Here is a 27,535-nt window from a genome sequence, read left to right as displayed (position 1 = left end):
TTCACCAATATCCTTTAAATGATAAGGATGTTTTCCTTAGAATATCCCTGTATTACGATCTTGAAGTCTATGTCTCTGTCTTCTCTTGACCTGTCTTACTCAATCTCTCTCACACTTTTCCTCTCCCCCTTCTTTCTCTCTCTCCCTCTTTCTCTGTCCCCGTCCGCTTTTTTTCTTTAGCTCTCCTCTCCCCGCTCCTCTTCTGCTCCCCCCTCTCTCCCCCCTCTCTCCCCCCTCTCCCCCCTCCCCCTCTCTCCCCCCTCTCTCCCCCCTCTCTCCCCCCTCTCTCCCCCCTCTCTCCCCCCTTTCTCCCCCCTCTCTCCCCCCTCTCTCCCCCCTCTCTCCCCCCTCTCTCCCCCTCTCTCCCCCTCTCTCCCCCCTCTCCCCCCTCTCCCCCCTCTCCCCCTCTCCCCCCTCTCCCTCTCCCCCCTCTCTCCCTCTCCCCCCCACTCACTCACTCACACTCTCTCTCTCTCTCTCTCTCTCTCACTCTCACTCTCACTCTCACTCCCTGTCACTATCATTAAATCACTCAGTGTTTCAGGCTGTGGTTCTGCCTGTTCCTGTTTCCACTCCGCACTCACTGACACTTTATTTGAATTTCGGTGTGTAAATGACAGTAAAGTGTGTGGGCTGGAATTAAAACAGCTTTACCCAGACTGTTCAGAGTCGGTCAGAAGCCAGTGTTGAGGCTCCATATCGCGAAGATGGGGACAGGGACCAGGACGCAGTGCTGGATGTGGATCAGGATTGGGGTGAGTTACTAAGGCTGAATAGGTAGCATAATCTAAAATAACATATTCCTAACTAGGAGTGCTCACTAAGACCATCTGACAAACTGACAAAATAACTTTCATCGTTGGATTCATTTTTAAATGTTTCAACAGGTTTACAGTCAGAGTAGCTCCCTACTCTCCCAATAATCTCTGTATGTTGTGGATGGGTGTAATGATTTTACTCCCGTTACTATCTAAACTGTGATCAAATTATGTTTTGTCACCATTTTGTCAAATGTTAAAAGGGAAGCTGTCTTAAAATGCCTTTAACTTTGTGATAGGTGCTCACTATTTCTTCCTAATAGTTCTGGCTGGCCTGGATTGTGAGGGGAATGCTTTAATGCTGAGGTGAGGATGAAGTTAATGTGAAAACTCGGCTTTAAACTTTTGACAAAATGGAATACTTATCTCCTAGCAACAGCAAGTGCTAAGCTGAGTAACTCCATCAAAAAGGATGGAGTCCTCCTTTCTCTGTTGACTCTGAGTGCAGAGAGATGATTATGCAAACACGTGAGCAGCAAATATTACAAAGAACTCGGAATGTCAGGTGGAATCGGACCCTATTAACTCCATTCATATTCAGGTGAGTTGCTTAAAAACAGAAAGCTCCATTTTAATTGCTTAAAGTTGTGAAATGTTTGAATCAGCAGTTTTCATTATGTAAAGTTGTAAACTACTTTCTTCATAGTGATAAATTCAGTGTAAATTGAAAGTCTTGTTTGACTGCTTAATATTAATTCTTTAGGGTTCATGACTTACAACTTGAATTGGGTCATGTTGATCTAGTAGGTGGATTGTGTTCATGAGAAGTGCAGCCCAATCCGTAGGGCCCAGGATATAAGCTTATGATTGTTAATTTTTTTGTATGTCAGCTTCTCTGGCAAGGCCAGCGTTTACTGTCCAAACTGTCCTTGAAGAGGTACCAGTGAGCCATTTTCTTCAATTGCCATGGTCCTCTGGGCGGAAAACTTCCACAGTGCCGTTTGATTAGGAAATCTCCGGATCAATCAGTCCTGGATATCTTTCCACATCAGGCTGGGATGGGAGAACGGACATTTGGCATGCTGCAGCCTACCCTTCTGATTGGAGAGCTCATGGATTATAGGTAGTGCTGGAATAGCCAGGCAGGTGACTGCTGCACGTTTTATAGATGGCACACTCTGTACTAGTGGTGTGGTGGTGGGAATGAATGTCTGGGGCACTGGTTATATTGCAATGTGAGCCAGGTGTTAGAGTGGCTCTGCAGCTCAGGACTGGTGTGAATGTGGAGCCCACATTCAGGGACTGTGAGAGTCTGGACCCTCATCTTAAGAACTAGGTAGGAGTCTGTGACCCAGTCTTCGGGGTATGAGTCCTGGTCATAGTTACCATGTAGATTGGCATTCCAGTCTAAGGAGCTTTGCAAGTCTTTGTCCTCATCTCAGCGGCCAGGTTTGGTACTGGACTGCAATATTGCTCTGAGTCCCAGTGACAGGTTGGGTTGGGGTCTGGGCAGTACTTGTAGGCTTGGTGTTAGTCAGGGCCTGCCCCTTTGACTGAGTTTGAGTTTAGTCCTTTCCCTCATGTAGTTTTATAAACCACTGAATTCATGATTGCCTCCTCTGCTGTGGTTAGTTTTGTGTTTAAACCCTAGAACTTTAAAAAATATTTGGTTTTCTTGATTTGAATAACACATGTTTAATTTGAATGTACAGCTCATTCTCAATAAGATAATTATCTAATTAACAAATTAGAATTCATTAAATTAAAACCCTACTGTGTTAATCTTGGCCAGCTTTTAATAAAGCAGGATGCTATAGATACCCTCCTTTTGGCAATAAACAGGTTCCCCAGGGGACATGGAGTCCAAAACAGGTTTTCACCAAGACTTGGGTAACTCAGAATCTTTATCTAGTTCTCTCCCTTGTTCTTGGTTCAAATACCTTTAAGCAGAGCCAGTTGAAGACAATATTATGCTGGGTCAATCAAACAAAAAGTGTAAGGTCTGCACCTGAAGTAATTTAAAACATGGGATTTGTTAAGGATATTGGACAGTTGAATAAGGATTGAGATACAATTGAACTTAAAGACATGGTCTCTCTCATAGAAACCCACATTACAGGATTCTATTAAACTGCTACTTAGAATGTTGTCTTCATTAAAAATTGTGGTCTGGTTTGAAACATTTTATCATAAGCTTTAGAAGAATTTGTAGGTCAGTATTTAGAAATATGTTTCCTGAATTATTAACCATGACTCACATCAGCCCACCATCCTGTTCAACATTTAAATATAATTCCACACCAATTTCCACTTGTTAATGCTGGGGTTTTAGGTCTTCACATAATTTCAGTAAATATTACGTACAAATTCAGGAATAAAAACAGATCAGTAAACAAAATACTAAATACTTCCTGGACAGATTATGTCTTCTATTTGGATTCATTCGCACAGAAGGTTCAATAGTGATTAAACACAAAATTCAGTAGTCAGTTTACCTGATTGCCCTGTTTTAGAGAAACACTGGCTCAGTGCTCAACGTCATCATTTTGCAGTCCGGACAAGTTGTTTTTTGAAATGACTCTATCAGTTGGATAGGTATTGCATAGTAAGGGATTTAAGGGCGGGGAAAAGGCAGGTACATGATCTTATTGAATGGCAGAGCAGGCTGGACGGGCCAGACAGCCGACTCCCCCTCCTGTTTCTTATGTTCCTGAAGTTTCAGTTCAGTAGAAGTCTAATCCCAGACAGGTGACTGAAGATACTTTTTATTCCATTACTAGAGTAGGAATCAAATTCAGGATCCTGAGGTCATAACTGTTGTGGGTTCCCAAGATTACTTCCACAGCACCTTGCAAGCTGCATTCTCAGTCACCTGGCTGGATTAGGTAAACTGTTAGATAGGAGTGCCAGTGCTGTTTCTCTTCACTACAATGCCAGCTCTAGATAACGAGTAGGACAGGCCCTTCTAGCCCAGCAAGGCATAGCACACTGTAACCCACCTATTTAATGTTAGCCTAAGCACAGGGCAATTTACAATGATCAATTAATAATAATAATAAAAAGTAATTTATTGATCTTGAGTGGGAAATTCTATTGTTACGGCAGCAACACTTAAAAACACACTTAGCAGTATGAAAACTTAACTAATAATAGAATACTGAATAATAATATACACAACAATAATTTGCCAATGTGCAATAATAACGTGCAAAATAATAAAGCAGTGACTATTGTACTATAATCTGTGTTCTCCTGTTGCACAGAGATGAACTGGTGCATATGCTTATTGCATTTGATAAGATAGATTTTCTGTAACGATCCTTGTGACTGTGGAGCTGAATGAGCCTGATTGAAAGGTGCTCGCTACCTGTTCAGTAAGTCATGGTGACGATGTACCTGATTGTCCATAATGGATAACAGTTTGTTTAATGACCCCCACCCCCCACTAACTCAGGAGAGTCCAGATTGTAGCCAAAGACGGATCCACCCTTTATGATGAATTTATTCAGTCTTTTTGCCTCACCAGCACCGATGCTGCTCCCCCAACATTGAGCCAGAAGGAAGACTGCACTCGCCATGACAGACTGGTAAAAGATCTCCAGCATCCTGCCACACACACTGAAGGATCTCAGCTTCCTTAGAAAATAGAGTCTGCTCATCCCCTTCTTTTAAACAGCCTTGGTGTTGGTTTTCCAGTCAAGTCTGTTGTCGAGATGAACACCCAAGTTCTTCTCCCAGAATGTATACAGGACTCACCACAGTCCTCTTCCTCCTAAAATCGATCACCATCTCCTTGGTTTTGGCCACATTCAGGAGCAGGAGATTCCTCCCGCACCATTCCACAAACCTGTCCAGCAGTCCTCTGTACTCAGACTCCTGCCCGTCTCTGATACACCCAACCACCGCAGAGTCATCGGAGAACTTCTGCAAGTGACAAGACTCGGATCTGTACTGAAAGTCTGAGGTGTAGAGTGTGAATAGAAACGGAGGCAGGACAGTCTCTAGCGCCACTCACCACCTTTCCATACAGAGAACCACCCAGTCATACAAATGGGGGTTTATCTAACGTACTTAACGTACATCCAGACTGCGAGAGGAAACTGGAGCATCTGGAAGAAACCCGCGCGGTCACAGGGAGAACGTACAAACTCCTTATAGGGCCCCAAACTCCAACTCCCCAAGGTGCAATAACGTCATTGTGGTGAACTACATATACCTGTCTGGACACGCCCTCTGCTGACTGCTCCTGTGGCTCCTCCCACAGACCCCGGTATAAAGGCGATTGAGGCCTGAGCCCGGCCTCTCAGTCTCCAGGATGTAGTATGGTGGTCACTCACTGCTTGTTTCTTCTTCCAGTCAATAAAAGCCGATATCTCGCCTTTACATCTTAGAGTGAGTTAATGATGGTGCATCGGTCATGCTAATTGCTACCTATGACTTGCTGTTAATTCACTACCAGATCAAACTTCTGGAATTCATCTTGGGGAATATCTTCACTGTGTGGAATACTGATATTCATGGTCATATGCTCAAGAACAATTTAATATAAGCGATAAATACTGGACACATATATGTTTTGAAGATTTCTACATTATACAGACAATTGGAAAAGTTGGTTATGAGACTTGAAATACTGAGATGTCTGGAACAATTGAGCAGTCGATGTGTAGACAAGAATGAGTTAATAAGAGGATGTGATTCATAGGGCTAAGATTGTGGGGTAGGAGGAGGATAAATGTCAATGAGTGAGTGAGGAGTGGGATCACACTTATCTTGAGTGTAAGAATGCAAGAATTATGATAAAGATGGAAGGTGGAATTTCTGGGGGACTACCATCAATGTATTGAGATTGGTGAGGATGTGTCTAATTGGTGAAATCTTCTGCTTTCTATTCCTCAGACACTCTCCATTGTTTACATGGCAACTGATTCTACAGTCAGTGGTTACAGAGATAAACCCATGTAACACTTGCCCAACAGGCTGGTATATGTCTAGGGGAAAAGGAGATCCAGCCACTCACCAACCCCACCTCCCATACACGCAAGTGCTGTGAGAATCAAGTTTATGCTGTGCGCGCACACACCATATCAAACTCACAACGGATACCATTATGGAATACACTTTAAAGATTTTACTAAAACTAAAAGAGTACTATGCAATACAGTATATATGAAGGAAAAGAAAATAAAGTAAAAGGCGCCAGCTTATCAAAGTTCAGTCAGTTTAGTGCACATCGTTGGAGCTCAACCATCGAACCATTCGACCCCTCGTCACTTTCCTCCGACCTCCACGTCCTCGCACCTGGGACCACCCGGGTGGTCGACCGAGCAGTGCAGCGCATGTCCACCTTCCTCGACGTCTTCTTCCCGACTCCCCGAAAAGACCGCGAAACCCCCCCGCTCCCAGACCCACAAGACAAAATAACATTCCCCATTGGTCAGCAAATGAATACAATCCCAGTATCAGCAAGTCTAACGCTAAACAACTGCGAGAGAAAGCACTTTATCATACAAAGAAGCATTCCTACTCTTAACCAAACAAAGAAGCCATTTTGATTAACATACACAGTACATTGTACACTTACATTTGACAACATGCTCTAGCTCCCTTATGGGAGACTCCCTGCCACATGTGAGGCCAAGGGGTTGAGAGACCTGGCTATGGTGTTATCCCTTTGGCATACTCCCATTGGCCTCAGAACCACTGGGTTGTGAAGTTCTATTCTTATGAAGGTTGGCTATGACATCCACAATGGTAAATATTAACGTTCATGAACAACAACTGACATTATAGAAATGGACTGCTACATCAGTCAATATCTGGAACGGAGAAGAGGAAGGATAAAGACAGGAGATAGGTTTGCTGAAGAGCAGCTTGTGAGTAACATAAGATTGCACAATAACTTCTTGAGTATTGTTTCTGTAGGAAGATAAGATTTCAGATAAAGTCCTTACAGCACTATGAAAGGAAAGAACCCACACTGGAAAATGCTGTGACCTAGTTTATTAGCAGCGGATTTTGCTGCTGTCTGCAATTTGGCCGTGATACATGTATGCTACTTGTATACTATAATCTGTGCTTCCAGCTCAATATGGCAAGCCATGCAGTTGTACTTCATCAGGAAAGCAAGTTGTAAGGTTGGGAGAGAAAGTTAGTTAGTGAGGAAGGAATGTGAGTATGGGACGGTTAGGATGTTGATAAGGGCCCTCACTCAACAAGAGTTTCCCCTCATCTGCCAAAGAATGGTGTGTTAAAGTTGGCTGGTGTTCCAGGCTGATTTATGCCCATTCCACAAGTAATAAATTTCTGTCCCGAGGACCTGATTCCTTCCCCAGAATTATTGATCAACTCCAAAGTTTCTGACCCCGCATGAATGACACTTCCCTCCCCAAGATACAGAACTATCCCCACAATGACATATCCCTCCCCAAGACACAGAACTATCCCCACAATGACATATCCCTCCCCAAGACACAGAACTATCCCTGTAATGACGTATCCCTCCCCAAGACACAGAACTATCCCCACAATGACATAGCCCCCCCCCCCGTATCTGCCTCAAAATTTGCTTCTTCACCCACGTGACTCTCGACACAGTACGCTCCCAACCAACCAAAGCACAAATCCCCTCAGAGCAGTGAATGTAGAAAACATGAAGCGATCATAACGAACAGCAGTCTGGAGTTTGAGGTTAGCAACATAACTGGCAATGCGGGAAGAAATATTGCTGGAATTGTGGAAAGGAAGTAAACAGGGATCCAGATGAGAGGGGCCATCAGCATAAAGAGAGCAGGTTTAGGTGGGACCTGAAAAGGATTTTTTTAATATGGAGTGGTTATAATAGGTAACGTGCTGCAAGAGGAGTGGATGGTGGAGATAAGTCTTTTATAGGTAATAGTAGGCATGGAAATAGTGAACTGAAGGACCTGTTTGTGTGCTGTATGATGCTATGAAACCAAGAGTGGTGCAGATATAAACACTGAGTACAGTGTTGGAGAAGGGATAATTAGAGTTTATAAGGAAGGATTTGCTTTGACATCCTTGTTCTTCTGAAATGTTTTAGTACTGAAATAATTTGAATTATAATAATCGTTGAAATGTTCAAAACATGATTTATTTTACTTACAGCAAACTCTCGCCTGGAGCAATATTTGCCAGGGAGTGAGAAAGAACTTCCTTGCTCTCCTTTGAAACAGTGGCTGGAGAGTTTATCGCTGTTCTTGTAATCTATCTATCTCTGAGGAGAAGGGGTATGGAGGTCTTTTGCATCCACCAGAGAGAGCAGACCCTCTCAGTGCTAACCATTACAGAGCAAGGTTTCCCCTAATCTGTTTTCTATAATCCGCATGTTGGTGTGCTTGGGTCATGGGAGGGGTGTCAAATCCACAAGTTCTTACCAAGACACAAAGCTGTTACCTATGAGCCATGAGTGTGTTGAGCAAGCACCGCAAAATGTTACAGCACCCTGAGATTTGTGGTACAGTCTTACATTTGTGATACAGACTATACATTTTATTTTCTCCCAGGAACACAGTCCACTTGCATTTTGCTGGTGCTAAATTCCTGGTACTAAATTCAGGTAATCCTGTTGGAAGCTAGGTATTGCAATGAACTGTTGTGGGACCTGCAGCCTAAAAAAAAGTACAGGGGGATTTCCAGAAAACTCCCAGAGACTTTGCAAGAAATAAAGTGTGATCTGTGATCTGTTACTCTTCAATATCACCCCTGTTCACTGACAGGGACAGCACCATGTTCTGACGGAGTTATACAATGGAAGGGAGCAGAGGGCAAGTGAATAGACTGTTTCCCCAAAACTCGCCTTTTGCACCTTCTCAGAAACGGTATCATGGAAAGAAAGTTCAAATATCTGCAAATGCAAAATCGATTGTTTCTCGAAACTTTCTGTAAAATGAGCCTGTGGAAAATTCCCTGTACCTAACAACTACTGGAGAGTTGCTAAAGGAGGAACAAGAAATTAGTTGTGCTTTTCAAGTAAGATTAGATGAGTAAATTCATGCCCTAATGAAGTGAGGAGCTCAGAGCAAATGAAGCACTGAGAGCATCTTGATTTCTAATGTGTGGCGTAGCTGTTTGCTGGTGGAAAGGGGCAGATGAGAAGTGGAACAAGCCTAATCAAAATGAGAGCAAGGTATAAAGGATGGGAGGCCAGTGCAGAGCAAAGCAAAGTGCAAATGCAACTGGAACTATTCTGCATTCAAAGAGGAATCTGATCATTCAAATGAGTTATCACGATCTCTTGATCAGATTCCACCATCTCGCTAGCCACATCACCGAGAAACAAACTCAAGCAAATGATACAAAGCATTACCATGAATCTGATATAAAAACTGAAAATGCTGAACAAATCTGACGGCATCTCAGAGAGAAACACCAAGTTAAGCTTTCAAGTTGGTAACATTTTAGCAGAATGAGGAATGTCCAAAGATTTTAATTTCCAAAGGAAGGATGGAATAATGGAAATGGCTGCATCAGGGAACTATCAAACCCTTTATTTCCAGCATTCTTCTCTCTATTATCTGAATATACACTCCAGTCTCTATTAGCTGGGATCAAAGACCTAGTGCATATTAATCAAAATGATGGCTATTGGTGTACGTTAATGCCAAATATCTTACTGACTGCCTTCAAAACTCATTGCCATTGGAGAGGTAAAAGTGCTTCCACAGTAGTGTTGGTAAAGAGATAAAGGTTTTTGGTCATAAGATATGAACAGTGATATATTTCCAAGCCAGGATGGTCAAAGGCTTGAAGATATTCCAATAGGACAGATGCTCTTGTTGTTTTGGTAGTAGATGCTGGAAGTTTATGATGTGCCATCAGGAAAGCCCTAATAAGTTGCCTTGTGCATTTTATGGAAGGTGCTCGGTGCATCAATGACGTGTTGGTGGCAGTGGAACCAAGTATTTAAGATGTGGTGTCTGTCAGACCACTTTGCTCTAGATAGCATTAGCCTTCTTAAATTTCCCTAGTACTTTATCATCAGAATCTGATTAATGCCCCATCAGCTTCTTTCCCTCAATCGTAATGTCGGAAGTGAAAATGTTACTGACAATTGCAGAGCTTAGTTTCATTTGGAACTCTTTTGATAACAAAAGTAGGTCATGTCCACCTTCAGTAAGCTCTGGACAATATTCAGACTCAGGCTGATAAGTAGCAAATAATATTTGTGCCTTATATCTGTGAGGTGAAACACATTTTTTTTTACTGACTCATTCGTCCCCTTCCTGACTCCTCTTGCCCCTTTTTGCTCCACCTTTATTTTTTAAAAGCTTGGTTGCATACCAGCACCCAGCCTGTTCTCCTTTGCACCTCCTAAGGGAGAAAGGAGGCGAGCCGCTCTCCACAGCTGACACAGCATCTGATCTCTTCCTCCTGATCATGACGTGCCTGACCACACTACGCTCTGGTCAATGATTACCGCCTTTCTCTCTCTCCTCAAAGATTTGATGGTGGGTGAGTTATTAAATACAAAGCAAAGAAGAGGTGTTGAGGTTTTCTGTTGCTGGAGGTCTCTGTTGCATGAATACGCAACCCAAACATTATTTGCTGAGCACTTTCAAGAAAGTAAAATGGATTCCTAGACAATGGAGGAGAAAAGGAGATCATGATCCTATTCAATTGCAAAGCAAGCTGAAAGGGCCTATTCTGCTCCATTTTTCCATGATTTCTTTTCCATTGTTTGCTACTTATCAGCCAAGCCTGTCAATTGTGCAGGTATATTTGGACTTTGGCCTTGACTGCTCAGCAATCTGAAGAGGTCCAAGTAAGAGCCGAACACAGAATCTTCAGAAACATTCCTATGTCTATGGATCCAGAACTGGCTTGCCCGCAGAAGGCAAAGACTGGTTGTAGGTGGGTCATATTCTGCATGGAGGTCGGTCACCAGTGGTATGCCTCAGGGATCTGTTCTGGGACCTTTATTCTTTGTGATTTTTATAAATGACCTGGATGAGGAAGTGGAGGGATGGGTTAGTAAGTTGCTGATGACACAAAAGTTGGGGGTGTTGTGGACAGCATGGAGGGCTGTCAGAGCTTACAGTGGGACATTGATAGGATGCAAAACTGGGCTGAGAAGTGGCAGATGGAGTTCAACCCAGATAAGTGTGAGGTGGTTCATTTTGGTAGGTCCAATATAATGGCAGAATATAGTATTAATGGTAAGACTCATGGCAGTGTGGAGGTCAGAGGGCTTTTGGGGTCCGAGTCCATTGGACACTATGCAGGTTGACTCTGTGGTTAAGAAGGCGTACAGTGCATTGGCCTTCATCAATCGGGATTGAGTTTAAGAGCCAAGAGTTGAGGCTATAAAGGACCCTGGTCAGACCCCACTTGGAGTACTGTGCTCAATTCTGGTTGCCTCACTACAGGAGGGATGTGGAAACCATAGAAAGGGTGCAGAGGAGATTTACAAGGATGTTGCCTGGATTGGCGAGCATGCCTTATGAGAATAGACTGAGTGAACTCGGCCTTTTCTCTTTGGAGCGATGGAGGATGAGAAGTGACCTGATAAAGGTGTACAAGATAATGAGAGGCATTGATCGTGTGGATAGTCAGAGGCTTTCTCCCAGGGCTGAAATGGCTAGCACGAGAGGGCATTGTTTTAAGGTGCTTGGAAGTAGGTACAGAGGAGATGGTAGGGGTAAGTTTTTTAAGCCTAGGTAGTTCTAAGGTAAGAACATGTTTGACACAGCTTTGGGGGCCGAAGGGCCTGTATTGTGCTGCAGGTTTTGCATGTTTCTATGTTTTCTATGTCTAATTTTATAGTAAAGGAAAACCACTAATGAAGAAGCTAATGATGGTTGGGTCAAGGACACTCTCCAGAGGAACATCTGCAGCATGGGCCTGATCTGAGCTAATTAGCTTGCAAACATCTCAACTCTCATGCTAAGTATCTTAGTGGGCAGTTTTATTACTCTTTAATTTTCATGAACACTATTGGGATCCATGGCCATAACATTTAGTCAAATGATAAGCTTACGTTAAGGTCAGTTGTCCTCAGCCCACTTTGAAATTAAGCTCTTTTGCTTGAATTTGGTTCAAGTCCTTAAACTGGGTTAAAAGCAAGTAGTCAAGGCAGAGTTCAAAATGACCATTGATAACGGATTTTTGGTGATTAAGTGTTGCTGGTTGGAACTGCTGACAACTTGGCTTTCATGAGGATTGAAAGTCGGCTGTGAAAATTAGATTGAATTTGACTATCTCCTTTTTCAATGAACAGGACACACGTAGGAAATGTGCCAGTATTGTAGTTGCACCTGAGCAGCCAGCCGGTCGGCATAGCCAGTTCAACTTTTCACTTTTCAGAAGCAGTGTTATTTTCAAGGCCCATAGGTCTTGCTGTATCCAGTGCTCTCAGCTTCTTCTCGATGTCATAAGGAATCAAGCTAATTAAAGGTGTTGGAATATATTAGCAGGAAGTACATTTCAAAATTAAACTATAACTTGTGTTCTTAGTATTATTTATTACTTTTTTTTTGTATTTGCACAGTTTGTCGCTTTTGAACATTGTCCCTCTTTTTGTTTTTGTGTAGTTTTTCACTGATACGATTGTATTTTGAATGCCTGCAAGAAAATGAATTTCAGGGTAGTATACCTTAGAACTTTGAAGTGCATGTGTAGCTGTGACAGTGTAGGCTAATGTAATGGTGGGAAACAAGCATATTTCACAACCACCAACATTGACTTGAGGTCCACTTTAAGAGGCTAGACTGACGTGAGGACATAATTACGTGAAGATTTTTTTCACTGTGCTTTATGTTCCGTGTTTGGAGGACAGTAAATGAGTTGTTATGGTTTTTCTTAAATTTAAAATGACTCACGCCATTTTATTTGTGAAAACCTACAATATTAGGTTACTATATTGATTAGCCGTATCTCAGATAACAACGAGGCAGCCTACAGAAAAGAAATCATCACCCAGATGCAGTGGTGTCAAGAAAACAACCTCTCACTCAATGTCACTAAAACAAAGGAGCTGGCTGTGAACTACAGGAGGAATGGAGACAGGTTAACCCCTATTGACATCAATGGATCTGTGGTTGAGAGGGTGAACAAGTTTAAGTTCTTCAGCATACACATCACCAAGGATCTCATGTGGTTTGTACATACCGGCTGTCTGGTGAAAAAATTATAACAGCACCATTTTTACATCAGAAGGTTGAAGAATTTGGTATGGGACCCCAAATTCTAAGAACTTTCTATAGGGGCACAATTGAGAGCTTCCTGACTGTCTGCATCACTGTCTGGTATGGGGGAACTGTACCTCCCTCAATCGCAGGACTCTGCAGAGAGTGATGCAGACAGCCCAGTGCATGTGAACTTCCCATTATTCAGGACACTTACAAAGACAGGTGTGTAAAAAGGACCGGAAGCATCATTGGGGACTCGAGTCACAACCACAAACTCTTCCAGCTACTACCATCCAGGAAACGGTACTGCAGCATAAAAGCCAGGACCAACAGGCTCCGGGACAGCTTCTTCCACCAGGCCATCAGACTGATTAATTCAAGCTGATACAACTGTATTTTTATGTTATATAACTGTCCGGTTGTACATACTGTTTATTACAAATTACTATAAATTGCACATTGCTCATTTAGATGGAGACGTAACGCAAAGATTTTTATTCATGTATATGAAGGACGTAAGTAATAAAGTCAATTCAATTCAAACACAAGAGAATCTGCAGATGCTGGAAATTTAAGCAGCACACAAAATGCTGGAGGAACGCAGCAGGTCAGGCAGCATCCATAGGAAAAAGTACTGTCAACGTTTCGGGCCGAGACCCTTCGTCAGGACTAACTGAAAGAAAAGATTGTAAGAGATTTGGAAGTAGGAGGGGGAGGGGAGATCTGAAATGATAGGAGAAGACAGGAGGGGGTGGGATGAAGCTAAGAACCGGAAAGGTGATTGGCAAAAGGGATACACAGCTGGAGAAGGAGGAGGATTGTGGGACGGGAGGACTAGAGAGATAGAAAGAGGGAGGGGAGCACCAGAGCCGTTTCGCTGGACACCTATGCTCTGTCCGCCAGAGAAAACAGGATCTCCCAGTGGCCACACATTTTAATTCCACGTTCCGTTCCCATTCTGATATGTCTATCCATGGCCTCCTCTACTGTCAAGATGAAGCCACTCTCAGGTTGGAGGAACAACACCTTAAATTCCATCTGGGTAGCCTCCAACCTGATGACATGAATATTGATTTCTCTAACTTCTGTTAATGCCCCTCTTCCCCTTCTTACCCCATCCCTTATTAACTTATCTATTTTCCCCCTTTTTTTCCTCTCTCTGTCCTCACAATCATTCCTTGCCTGCTCTCCATCTTCCTCTGGTGCTCCCCTCCCCCTTTCTTTCCCCCTACGCCTTCCATCCCATGATCCTCTCCCTTCTCCAGCTCAGTGTCCCTTTTGCCAATCAACTTTCCAGTTCTTAGCTTCATCCCTCCCCCTCCTGTCTTCTATCATTTTGCATTTCCCCCTCCCCCTCCTACTTTCAAATCTCTTACTACCCCTTCTTTCAGTTAGTCCTGATGAAGGGTCTCGGCTCAAAATGTCGACTGTACTTCTTCCTGTAGATGCTGCCTGGCCTGCTGCGTTCCACCAGCATTTTATGTGTGTCAATTCAATTCAATGTGGCTTGTGGAGAGAATGTTGAAATTAATCATCCAATTGACAATTCTGGCTGAAGGAGATTACAGAACTATTAACCCCTTGTTCTCGTGCATTGGGCTCTGTCACCATTAAAGATAAAGGCATCAATGAATCTTTCTAGATTTAAATTACTAGATCTATCTGGACATCACAACTGATAGGAATGTTGGACCGCTTTGTCCAACTGTATTCAGTATGCATGTGATAAGATATCACAGGCTGGCACTTCATTTTTAAGTGTATTTGGTACCGCACTTGGCACCATCTGCTTCCACTTGCCCCCTTTCTTGTTGGTAGTGCGTGAAGTGCAGGATATACAGGCTCATGGATTTATAGATTGCGCTGAAATAGATGCCCCACCAGCCATGGTGACATCCAGATACGAGGAGTTAGACTCCGAGTTTTGTCTGTTAGGAAGCTGGTGTTGGTGTATATTCGCCAAGGGCAAGCAATCCCCAGACTAATGCTCACACTCTCCATTTCCCAGCTTTGTGCCGTGATATTTGCTTCTGGAGTGCTCAGTCGTTCGACAGCTGGTGATTCCTGGAATTTCAATCGTTTAACAGCTGATGATTCCCGGAATTTGACACGCGCAGAAGAAAACATGCAGAGCTTGATGTGGGAGACCAAGCGGCTCGGAATTTGGAATGATAAAGACCAGAAAAGAAGGAAAAGACGCAGTAAACTTTGCCCAAGCAACCAGCATTTTGATCCAAAAGCTGAGATCTGCTGCAGAAAATGTCCAGCAGGTGGGTGTCCTGTACAACCTCTATGGAACCATGGCTAATACAATTCCGAAGATGGCCACTTGACCTTTCAATTATGCCCAAATCATAGGTTTTCTTCCTCAAACCATTGTAGGAAGAAATTTACTACTGACCATGCTTCCACTGCCACTCCAAACAGTACAATGCATGGCATAGCTTCATTTTATGACCCAATTGCCATAAATCCACGTCCTCACCCCTCCTGGAGTAACATCACTTTATCTATTCTATCAAGCTCCTTCATCATCTTGAAGCCCTAATGAAACCTCCTCTGCTGTCATAAGCACAACCCCAGGCATTTTACAAGTAAAACCAAAAAAACTCCAGAAAAACTAATTGGTGAAGAACCTCCGTGGAGAGAGGAAAGCAGGTTGAAGATTTTTATCAGAACTTCATACTTCCCATATAATTGAAGTTTCGTGTCATTCGTACCATTCTGGCACATACTCTAAAACCTTCACATCATTGTGGTGCCCAAATTTGGATAGAGTACTACAGCCGAACCATAGCCAGTGATTTATAAAAGATTAACATAAACCTCCCAGCTTCCATATTTCATGCATGTTATTTATAAACCCAAAGACCAATAGCCCGTTAGACATTCTTCTGTTTTTTCCTACTGTCTTCAACAGAATGTGTGCATGCATAACCCTCCGTCTCTTTGCCCTGCGCCCACCCCGCTTTAAGATTCTACCATCTCCTGTCCTCGGCTTCGAATGTAAAACACGTATTTGCTCATTTCATCAATCTACGTCGTCCAGTACCGTGCTTCTCACCATTTGCTTTTCCTCAGTTTAATTCGCTCACTGACTGAAATAATATGCTGTGCACCCACATCCAAATTGTTAATACGATTCAGCAAGAGCAGCGGAGCTGGGGACCAGAGTTGTACACACTTCCAGCATAATAAACAATCCTTCATCTCACCCCTTTTCCAATTTAATCATGTCGCTAATAAGTTTATATTGTGGTCATTTTTGATGTAACTTATTTTTGATGACCTACCTTCCTCAATCTTCCTTTACTTCAAAAAGCTCACTCAAATACTTTAAGAAGTTGTCTTTAACAAATCCAGAATGACTTTCTTTTTATTATGCTGGATTCTTCTATAAAAATACATAAAAGTCTTTAACTTCCCTTGTGGTACCTATCGACATTTTGCTCCTTCATGCTATGATGTAAATTGGGGAACAAGGTAATTCCTGTTAATGTGGAGAATGAATGATGAGATAGTCTAAAGATCTTGTTTTATCAGGTTCCTATGTGAAATCCTCATGCAAGGGAAAGGATGATCAAACGCATTGTGAGCCCTGCCCACGGGGTACTTACCTTGCTTTTGAAAATTACTCAAGTGAATGTCAGATCTGCAGAACGTGTGATAAACGTAAGTAAGACCCAAGCTCCCCTCTAAGTTCCTCAGCTGTGCCTAGTTCAAATGGTAGCCAAATGTGACCTTCTGCTCGCCACAAACACAAGAGATTCAGCAGATGCAGGAAGTCTCGAAAAAAGCACAAAAAATGCTGGAGAAATTCCCAGACAACCAGACAGTATTTATGGAGGGGACACCTGATGAAGGGTCTTGGCCAGAAACGTCGATTGTAGGTGATGCCTGACTTGCTGAGTTGCTGAGTTAGGCATTTTGTGCCTACTATCTTTTGTAATCGTTTTATTTTAAAAAATTAACCCATTTTGCTATCTCAACATTTCAATCATGATCTATATCTGTAAGCCTTTTTACATTCTTGATCTCTCTTTTATTTGCCTCTTTCTTTCTCTTTTCCACTTGCACTTTGCCTCTCACCGTATGCATTACTCCTCTCAGTATGCCTCTCTCTCCCCGCTAAAAACAAGGTCAGAGGCAAAGGATTTAGAAGGGATATCGGGATGACTTCTTCATGCAAAAGGTGGTGCGAATTTGGATTGAGCTGGTGTAAATAGTGGTTGAGGTAGGCATGTTAGCAACACTTAAAAAACATCTCATTGAGTAGCTGGATAGGGGAGGTTTAATGGGTCAAATGTGAACAGATGTGACTAACTCACTGAGCGACACTGTTAGCATGAACAAGTTGGCTCTTTCCATGCCACATGACTCTATGATTAATTTATTTAAGTTGTGGAACACACACAGAATGCAGGAGGGTCTCAGCAGGCCAGGCAGCATCTATGTAAAAGAGTAAACAGTTGACGTTTCAGGCCGAGACCCTTCAGGGTTTCCCTGATCACTGCCTTGCCCAAATATCTGTATCTGACCTGTCAAATGAGGGTTAAAAAGGGGAATCATTTTCCCACTGCGAAGCTCACCCTCCCTCAAGTTCACAACTTCCCTTAGTATCTCTCCCCATCTCTGTCCCTCAAACTATCTTTGTCACACACCTCTTCCGCTCACGCTGTCACAGACCTGTAGTCGGATCCAAAAAAAAAGTGCTCATTTTTATCCAGTGACGCAGACAACCATTCGTAACTGCACTGCTACCAATAACACAGAGTGCATGTGCAAGGCTGACTGGTACCAGCAGTGTCACAACAGAAAATGCACACAGTTCCACTGCTCGAGCTGCTCCAGGTGCGACAACAGAACAGTCATCAAACCCTGTGAGTACCATTGAGAGGTGGGAGAAATGGGAGAGGGGGCTCGGGCTAATGATGCAAGTTATTGTGGGACGTGGCATAATGTGACAGGCGGTGGTTTACTGTAAGAGTTTTGTGAATAAGTACATATATTGTGAGGTGGAGTTCAAGGAGGTTTATGGAACTGCCACTGTATGACCTAATTGATTTTACTGTTGTGATGTGTTGAGGATATAATTTGTCATACAACTGTTGGCTTGATTGGGTGAGATAAACTAGGTTGCTTTAAGTTTGGAAATTCTGCTTATAAGGGGGAGATTATCTTTAGATCCTCATCTATTCTGTGTTTTACCCTCATGAATAGTATTACCCAGCCTGTGACCCTACATGTCACCTTGAATTGAATTTGAATTAACTTTATTTCTTACATCCTTCACATACATGAGTAAAACTCTTTATGTCTCAGTCTAAATGTGCAATGTGCACTTTATCATCATTGGTCATAAATAGCATGTAGAACAGGACAGTCAATATAACATAGAAATGCAGTTGTATCAGTGTGAATTATTCAGTCTTATGGCCTGGTGGGAGAAGCTATCCCAGAGCCTGTTGGTCCTGGCTTTTTAAGCTGTGGTACCATTTCCCGGATGGTAGCAGCTGGAAGAGATTGTGGTTGGGGTGACTCGGGCCCCCAATGAACCTTCGGGCCCTTTTCTCACACCTGTCTCTGTAAATGTTCTGAATAGTGAGAAGTTCACCTTTACAGATGCTCTGGGCTGTCCGCACCACTCTCTGCAGAGTGCTGCAATCGAGGGAGGTACAGTTCCCATACCAGTCCATGATGCAGCCAGTCAGGATGCTCACAGATGTGCCCCTGTAGAAGGTCCTCAGGATTTGGGGACTTGTGCTAAACTTCTTCAACCGTCTGAGGTGAAAGAGGTGCTGGTGTGCTTTTTTCACCACACAGCCAGTATGTACAGTCCACATGAGATCCTCAGTGATGTGTATGCTAAGGAACTTAAAGTCGTTCACCCTCTCAACCACAGATCCATTGATGTCAATAGGGGTTAGCCTGTCTCCACTCCTCCTGTTGTCCACAACCAGCTCCTTGGTGAATCTGTTCAGCGCTGGGCTGCGGTCAGAGCCCAGCTTCAGTCAAAGTTCAGCCTGGGTAAACAGTAATCTCCAAGACCTGTGCCTCAATATCCCCTTGTGCAATTGGATCCTGGATTTCCGCATTTGTAGACCCCACTCAGTTCAGATTGATAAAAACACCTCCTCCACAATCTCCACCAGCACAGGTGGACCACAAGGCTGTGTACTTAGCCCCTGCTCTACTTGCTTTACACTTATGACTGTGTGGCTAAGCACAGCTCCAACACCATATATAAGTTTGCTGATGACACCACTATTGTGGGCTGTTTCAAAGGTGGGTAATGAATCAACATACGAGAGGGAGATTGAAAACTTGGCTGAGTGGTGTAATAACAACAACCTCTCACTCAATATCAATAAGACCAAGAAACTAATATTAGATTTCAGGAGAGGGAAGCCGGAGGTCAATGAGCCAGTAATCATCGGAGGATCAGAGGTGGAGAGGGTCAGTATCTTTAAATTCCTGGGTGTCTCTATCTCAAAGGACCTGTCCTTGACCCATCATATAAAGATAATTGCAAAGAAAGCACGACAGTGCCTCTACTTCCTCAGGAATCTACGGAGATTCGGCACATCATCAAAAACCTTTTATAGACGTGTGGTGGAAAGCGTTCTGTCTGGCTGCATTACAGCCTGGTATGGGAACACCAACTCCTTTGTGCAGAAAATCCTACTAAATATAGTGAATTCGGCCCAGTACATCACGGGAAAAGCTCTCCCAACCATTGAGCACATGTACATGAAATGCTGCCGTAGAAAAGCAGCATCCATCATCAAAGATCCTCACCACCCAGGCCATGCTCTTTTCTCACTGCTGCCATCAGGTAGAAGGTACAGGTGCCTCAGGACTCTCACCACCAGGTTCAAGAACAGTTACTACCCCTCAACCATCAGGCTTTCAAACAAAAGGGGATAACTAAACTCATTTAAGGACTCTTTTATCTTGTTAGATCATGCTCGTTATTTATTGCTATTTATTTATTATCTGCATTTGCATAGTTTGTTGCCCATTAATCCTGTTTACAGTTACTGTTCTATAGATTTGCTAAGTACGCCCACAGAAAAGAAAATCTCAGGGTTGTATGTACTCTGATAATAAATTTCACTTTGAACTTTGGGTGGTGAGATCCAGCTGCAGTTAGCGTCCAAGAGCAAAAAAGGGGAATAATTGGAGTTAATTAAAGTAAAAGAAGTCTGCCCACTGGAAAATAACTAGAAATTAAGGACCAGTCGAGGTGTCAATGACTTTGACTTTGTGATGAGGACTTGCTTTCCTCCTGCCTGGCCATGGGACTCAATGCACTGGTGACAGGGTTCAACTGCAGTTGGTTGCTTCACAGGTTTAGCAGAGTAAAAACCTGGTCCTGTTTAACTCTCTTTGACTCCTGGTTCCATGTATTGACTATCACTTCAGGTTCGCAGCAGAAGGACGCTCAATGCGGAGAGTGCTTGCCAAGATTTTACAAACATGGTGGCCAGTGCAAAGCCTGTCCTGAGTGAGTCAGCTTGGAGTTATTTAAGAATATGAATTTGTCGCCTCTGTTTTAAAGGAACAGGATCCTGACATTTCCTTGCCACACGTGGGCAATATTATGGGGTGGATGCTCTTCCTTCACCTTTGGACCTGGCTCTATCCCAGCCAACACTGATGGATGCCCTAGGGCCCAAATGGAAAAGTGGCTCCATGTTGGAGTTAGGGCCTCTATTTGGGGTCTGCTGCTGAATCTACACCTTGAAGTGAAAATCTCAACTCAAGAGATTGAGACTTGAGCATATTAGTGAGAGAATGCAGCTGGCCCCTTACTTTGTGTCCAAATCATATTTTACCTACCCTGGGAATGTTTGAAGGCACAGCAGAGAGGAAGCTTTTCTCTGTATCTTAATTGGCTGAGAGTTTGATGAGCGGTGTAAAGGGAAGTTTGCTCATCCCTAATTAATGTTTAACCTGCCCTGCTTGTATCTCAGGGGCCTGTGTAGAGAGTTTTACTCTCTATGTATTCAATGTCTGCCTTTAATAAGTATAGAATATATGCACGTTACCTCTTCAATGGCAGTTTTCGTATAGCAAGAAGCAGAATAAATCTCTAGCTTTGAAATCCAAGCTGTTCAAATGAAAGTCTGTACAGTATTTCTCCCTAGTTGAATGGTTGGTTGAGGAAGAAGGCAGTTCTGGACCCTGGGATCAAAAAGAAGAGATACCAGCAACCACGAGGAAATCTGCAGATGCTGGAAATTCAAACAACACACACAAAATGCTGGTGGAACACAGCAGGCTAGGCAGCATCTATAGGGTGAAGTGCTGTCGACATTTCGGGCCGAGACCCTTCGTCAGGACTAACCGAAAGGAAAGTCTGTAAGAGATTTGAAAGTAGTGGGGGGAGGGGGAAATGCGAAATGATAGGAGAAGACTGGAGGGGGTGGGATGAAGCTAAGAGCTGGAAAGGTGATTGGCGAAAGTGATACAGAGCTGGAGAAGGGAAAGGATCATGGGACTGGAGGCCTCAGGAGAAAGAAAGGAGGTGGGTGGGGGGGAGCACCAGAGGGAGATGGAGAACAGGCAAACAACTAAATATGTCAGGGATCGGGTAAGAAGGGGAGGAGGGGCATTATCAGAAGTTAGACCAGCAACCCTGTTTACCCACTATGGAGTTTGGTTGAAATGATTTTCTGCACACATTGCTGATGTCTGTGTCTTTTGATTTTTTTTAGAATTACAAATGAATCCTCTCCTGCTGCGCTGGGATGCTTGATTTCCGAGTCATATTTTGCCACAGGTATCTCTTGTCTCCAATCTCAGGATAGCAGTTCTTACTGTAAGAAAGGAAAAGGGGAGCAAGATATCCGGATGTTGAAAGTGATCACTGACTGCACACTGACCTGCACTAGGCTGGATTTTTATCAAAGACCACTGTCGTCAGCATTGATTTCAGTGGGTTCCGGTGAAGGCAGGGAATTCAACCCAAAGACGTACGCATGGCCAGTGATAGAAAAGTGTGTGTCCAATCTACGTTACTGACTGGCATGAAACCTTGTATTGCTATAGGCAAGTTGACGAGGGGTATTAATAAAGGGGCATAAACAATAAATTGTAAATTATATCAAAAGATTAAGGAAATCAAAACAAGTTAAACAGCATTTTGGTTTGGGTGTCAGTTTCAGTTCATTGGCTGCCTGAAGATCAAGTAGTCTCAAGCATGACATTGGATATCAATAACGTGAGCCTCAAGGTCTTTCGGCAAGTGTAGCTTTGGAAGTGAGGCAAGAAAACACACCAAGTGACCTGCTAAATCCCTCAGCTCCCTAGAATTGATAATGACCACCTTAGCCAGGCTAATGAGCAGTCCTAAAAGAGGTTTGGTGATCGTGACTGATCTTTATTCTGGGTTCCAGCGGGGGATTGTGACTGACTCACCCTGTTCTTGTTTCTAGTGCTGAAGATTGTTCTAAGTGTTTTGGGATCACTTTCCCTTCTGCTTGTGATGGTTCAACTTCTGCGCTGCAAATTTCGATGTACATCTGCTGTGGAGGAGCCGGAGACCCTGACAGGCACAGGTATTCCCAATGTTACCATAACCGAGACAAGGGGACTCTCTGGTTTCATACGTACCACTATTCCTGGCAGAGAGTTCCCTCATCTCCCCCCCAATTCGTAGCCTCAGGCAAAGAGGCTCACATTCGCTCTTGCACTCAAATAAAAGTTTGTCAAAACTGCAAGAAATAAGTTGGGATACTCAGTGAAGTTAAAAAAAAAGATACTAGAAATCCGGGAGCACTTCCATCGGATAGTGTTATGTTTTGTAACTCCAGAAACTAATTGAAGGAAAACCACAGCAGTCTTTAGTTTTCTTTCATTTTTTTTTAGTGAGGATCTGACAAATGACATGGTGATGTATGTTGTTCACATACATGTCACGTACTCTTACATGTCACCCATAATGAATTACATAAGCAAACAGAATGCTTAATCAAACTATATTTACAATATTACTCAAATATTAAATACTCAACACTTTTCCCTGCTTAGCTATAAATTCCAGCTCAATATAGAATGCATCTCAACTCAAGTATGTCACATACTGTGGAGACTTTCTTACTGTACTGGGATAACGTTTTTCCTGATAAGTGGGATCACTCTGCCTGGCAGGTGAGACTTGTGGCTGTGAAACAATCTCATCTTCTGGGGTCCCCTCCATGGTGGTCATAGGAGTTGACTCTGGGAGCGCAGGAAGTAGATCTAACAGCCCTTTCAAACAATGGACTCTACTCTCCTCCGCTGATCAATGTGCCATTTCCAGATTACATCAGACACAGTCTCCACTGTGTAGGGCAGTGGTCCAGCTCTATTCTTAATCATTTCATGTACCCGCTTTGGATCACCTCTGTAGTCCTTCACCGTGAATGCTTGTCCAGGAGTGAGACAGTGAGCCTCCTTGTTTGAGGAGTTCTCGGTTAGTCTCAGCCATTTGTTCTGCGTGCTCCTTCTGAGACTGGGTTTGTGGAGATCCGAGCGTGAGTGCAAGGGACGACCCAGGAACAGCGTAGCTGGCGGGTTGTTCATTGTGGAGTGTGCCGCACTGCAGAATGCAAAGAGGGAAGTGGCAAGCTTCTGATTCAGTGCAGTGTGTTCTGCCGACATTGCTCACAGTGAGTTCTTTTGGCTCCGGACAAGCCTTTCTGTCAAGCCATTTGTAACTGGGCGGTACGGTGCAGATGTAATATGTCTTCTTCGATTCATTTTCAGGAATGGCTGAGACTGGTCTGCAACAAACTGTGGTCCATTGTCACTGAAAGTGATATGGAACAGCAGCCCTTGAGAAGCAGCTTCTCAGCACATCAGTGGTGTGTAAGGCTGTAGTGGAGGCTATTGGCAACACTTCCAGCCACTTTGTAGCTGCGTCCATTACCACCTAGAAATTTATGCCTGTCAATCATCCAGCAAAACCCACATGAATCCTCTGCCAAGGCAATGCAGGCCATTACTAGGGATGGAGAGGCACTGCTTTTGGTATCTTCTGGATGTGTTGGCATCCCAACACATGGCAAGCAGCCCGGTCTGCTGGTCTATCCCAGGCCACCAGGCAAAACTTTGAGCCAACGTTCTTATTTTGACATGTTAGCGCTCAGCTTGGACGGTACAACAACTCTCAATCACCACGTAAGGCAACCCCCATCAAACGCAAGTTCACCCCGGTGCTAATTAAAACAGGGAAACTGACATTTCTGCTGCACATTCCAGCCATTCTGGATGGCCATGTAGAGCTGAAACAGTGTGGTTTCCCTTTGGTCCAGCTCTGCCTTAATAAGGAGAATTTCAATGTGCATTGGAGAGAATACATCAAGAGGAGTGCCCTCTTTTGTAAGCTTTCCAGGTATTTCTTTTCCCAGGAGTAAAAAGGAAAATCAATCCATCGTCATTTCCAAGATTAGTTGTCCTTTTGAATTCAGTCTTGTAACTGTGTCTTCCAAGAGCCCATCTCTGCACTTGCGCAGTTGTTGTTAGTGGAACACTCTTCTGTGGGTTGAAAATGAGACACTAGTGGTTGATGATCGGTAATGAGGATAAACTCGCTCCCATACAAGTACTGGTTGAAATGTCTTACACCCCAAACTAGACTCGAGGCCTCTCTGTCAATTTGTGCATAAATTTTTCTCTGCAGAAGTAAAAGAACATGATGCAAAGGATATGGGGCATTCACTTCCATCACTCATAACATGTAACATAATTGCAGCTGCTCTATACCATAAGGTGAAGCATCTTATAGAACCTGTTAAAGTGATTGACAAACCCTAAAAAGGACCACTGCTTTAACATGTCCTTTGGGGCATTCACCAGAGCTTGAATTTTCTCAGCACATTTTTGTAATCCTTGTGCATTCATGGTGTGACCACAGTAAGTGATGCTTGATTTAAAGAATCCACACCTTGTCTGAGCCCATAATCTAATTTTTTAACACTACCTTGAGATTTTTGGATATGCTCCATGTCATCCTTTCCAGTTACAGTGGTGTCATCCAGGTAACACCGAGTGTCTGGGCAGCCTTGCAGCACCTGGTCCATGGTTTTTTGCCAGAGTGCCTTTGTGAGTGTCTATGGTGAGAAACACTTCGGACTCTTCTTCCATCTCCATCTCCATCTGTAGGTAGGCCTCAGCTAAGTCCACTTTGCTGACGTGTTTCCCTCCAGAAATGTTTGCAATGATATCCTCTAACCTGGGCAGAGGGTATTGATCTACATTCGGTACTGACTTCATGATGACCTTAAAGTCACCACAGATCCTGACAAACCCATTCTTCTTGGATACTGGTCCCACTGGCATTGCCTGTGGGCTCCACTCAGTTTTGGAAAGAATTCCTTCAGTCTATGCAATTTAGCTCACTGGCTACTTTATCACTGATTGTATAAGGAACTGGCCCAGCTTTGTAAAGCATGGATGTGGTATTTCATTAAACACTAATTTACTATTGGTACAAATTTACCAATGCCATCCTTGAACACTGCTGAGGCATCATCCATTATCTTTCTTAATTCACTTTCTGTTGACTCTATTTCAGGGCATGTGGCATTCTAATTGTGAATGGATCTCTAATCAAATTGTAGTTGTCTCAGCCAAACACAGCCTACAATGATGGCCCTCCTGTTTTTTCCCCACATCCAAGCCCAATGTGTCACCGTTGCAAGTGTCATTCCCACAGGAGTTTTCTTTTCTCCAGTTTAAGTTCTTAGTTGGATATCTGTAGGTTTTAATTCAATAACTTTGAAATGCCATTCAAACTCACTTTACGTAATGACTGAAACAGCTGAGCTAGTGTCCAATTCCATTTTAATTAATTTGCCATTCACTTCTGGTGTAAGTCATATTGCTTATGTCTCATTAGTTTTCACATTGTAAATCTCAAGGCTACTCAGTCCTGTGTCACTCAAAGTTCAATGTTCAAAGTAAATTTGTTATCGTGGTTGTATATGTCACCATATACAAACCTAAGATTCATTTTCTTGTAGGTGTGCTCAATATTTCAATACTCAATAATAACCATGAATAACAATAATAACAATGAAAGACCACGCCAACTTGGACATTTAACCAAAGTGCCAAAGACAACAAACTGTGCAAGTACAAACAGAAAGAATAATATATAAATAAACAATGAATATTGAGAACAGGAGATGAAGAGTCCTTAAAAGTAAGTCCACAGGTTGTGTGATCATCTCAATGATGAGGCAAGTGAAGTTATCCTTCTTGGTTCAAGAGCCCCATCATTATCAGATTTTTCATCAACAACATGCAGATTAGTGCTCTTTTTGAAACTGAAATTTACTTTTTTTTTTCTTTTTCTCTTCTCTGTAAAGTCCTTTCATTTTTGTTCTTTTAAGCGTGATTTGTGCTTGCTTAGGAGCCGTTTTGAATGCTTTCTTGTAAGATTCCACAAACTGCACAATCTTTCAGTGCATCATTAAGCCTGTCATTGAACTGACAATGCTCAGACAATGTTTTCAATTCAGTCACATAAGCTCAACTGGATTCCCCTTTCATTTGATTCCACCTATGAAACCTAAAGTGTTCTACAATCATGAATGGTTTTGGTTCTAAATACATGTGCCCCCCGTTTTTCAAACGTTCGCTTTACAACACCTCGCTGTTATGAAGACCTATTTTAGTTACCTGTTTTTGCTAACAGAAGGTGTTTTCACTGTTATGAAAAAAGGTAGCGCGCGAAAAAAAGCAGCCAAGCCTGCCATTGCTTAAGCACATGCCTGTGAGCATCTGTGCTTTATCTCAATTTATTTCATGCATCCGTTAGCAAGATGAGTTCTAAAGTATCGGAAAAGCCTAAAAGAGCTCGTAAGGGTGTTACACTTAGCATAAAACTAGACATAATTAAGCATTTCAATTGTGGTGAACGAAGTAAGGAGAAAGTGAGTTTGGCTTGTGGAAGTTGACGAAGATGATGTTGAAGAGGTTTTGGCATCCCATGATGAAGAGCTGATGCAATTGGAAGAGGAAAGGATAACAATCAAAACCGAACACAGTAGCGAATGGACCGAAAGTGAAGTCATCCAGGAACTGAACGTGAAGCAACTGTGTGAAATTTTCACTGCAGTTGACAACACTACAATGATTGCAGAAAAGTTTGACTTTAATTTTGAAAGGGTACGTAGGTTTAGGGCATATTTGCAGGATGGTTTGAGTGCTTACTAAGAACTGTATGATAGAAAAATGCGTGAGTCTAAGCAGTCAAGCATACTGTCGTTTTTCAAACCTTCCACATCAGCCGCAGCAGATGACCAACCTTGACCTTCAACATCAAGGCAGGCAGACATAGAAGATGACCTGCCTGCCCTGATGGAAACAGATGATGAGATGAGTTTCCTCTACCTCTCACCACCCCAACTTCCGACAACTCCGCCTAACACACCATCAGTGTCCTCACTGTCTTCCCGATCCCAGTAAGTGATACTACACTGTACATACATTATTTCTACTTTATAAAGGTTGTGTATTTTTAAGTGTTATTTGGTATGATTTGGCAATTTCATAGCTTAAAGGTTACTGGAGAGAGTACTTCTGCAAGAGCGCTTGCGTGAGATTTTCACTGCAGTGGACAATGATTGCAGAAAA

At 43.0% G+C, this 27,535-nt stretch overlaps 1 protein-coding gene across 1 annotated transcript in view; it reads left to right on the top strand.

Annotated features, from left to right (window-relative positions):
• The first annotated feature begins 558 nt into the window (after positions 1-558).
• Positions 559-27,535, top strand: part of LOC132382155 (tumor necrosis factor receptor superfamily member 25-like) — a 32,021-nt gene continuing 5,044 nt past the window's right edge. Inside the window, exons 1-7 of the mRNA XM_059952064.1 lie at positions 559-755; positions 14,916-15,177; positions 16,451-16,579; positions 17,635-17,787; positions 20,333-20,414; positions 21,628-21,692; positions 22,348-22,470. Of these exons, the coding sequence (XP_059808047.1) occupies positions 708-755; positions 14,916-15,177; positions 16,451-16,579; positions 17,635-17,787; positions 20,333-20,414; positions 21,628-21,692; positions 22,348-22,470 (862 nt within the window). The 5' untranslated portion in view covers positions 559-707. The remainder of the gene's footprint in view (positions 756-14,915; positions 15,178-16,450; positions 16,580-17,634; positions 17,788-20,332; positions 20,415-21,627; positions 21,693-22,347; positions 22,471-27,535) is intronic.

Source organism: Hypanus sabinus, chromosome 27, assembly GCF_030144855.1.
Source record: "Hypanus sabinus isolate sHypSab1 chromosome 27, sHypSab1.hap1, whole genome shotgun sequence".
NCBI classification, from domain to species: domain Eukaryota; kingdom Metazoa; phylum Chordata; class Chondrichthyes; order Myliobatiformes; family Dasyatidae; genus Hypanus; species Hypanus sabinus.
The sequence above is the reverse complement of the archived record's forward strand: the minus strand, read 5'-3'. Positions and strand labels throughout refer to the sequence as shown.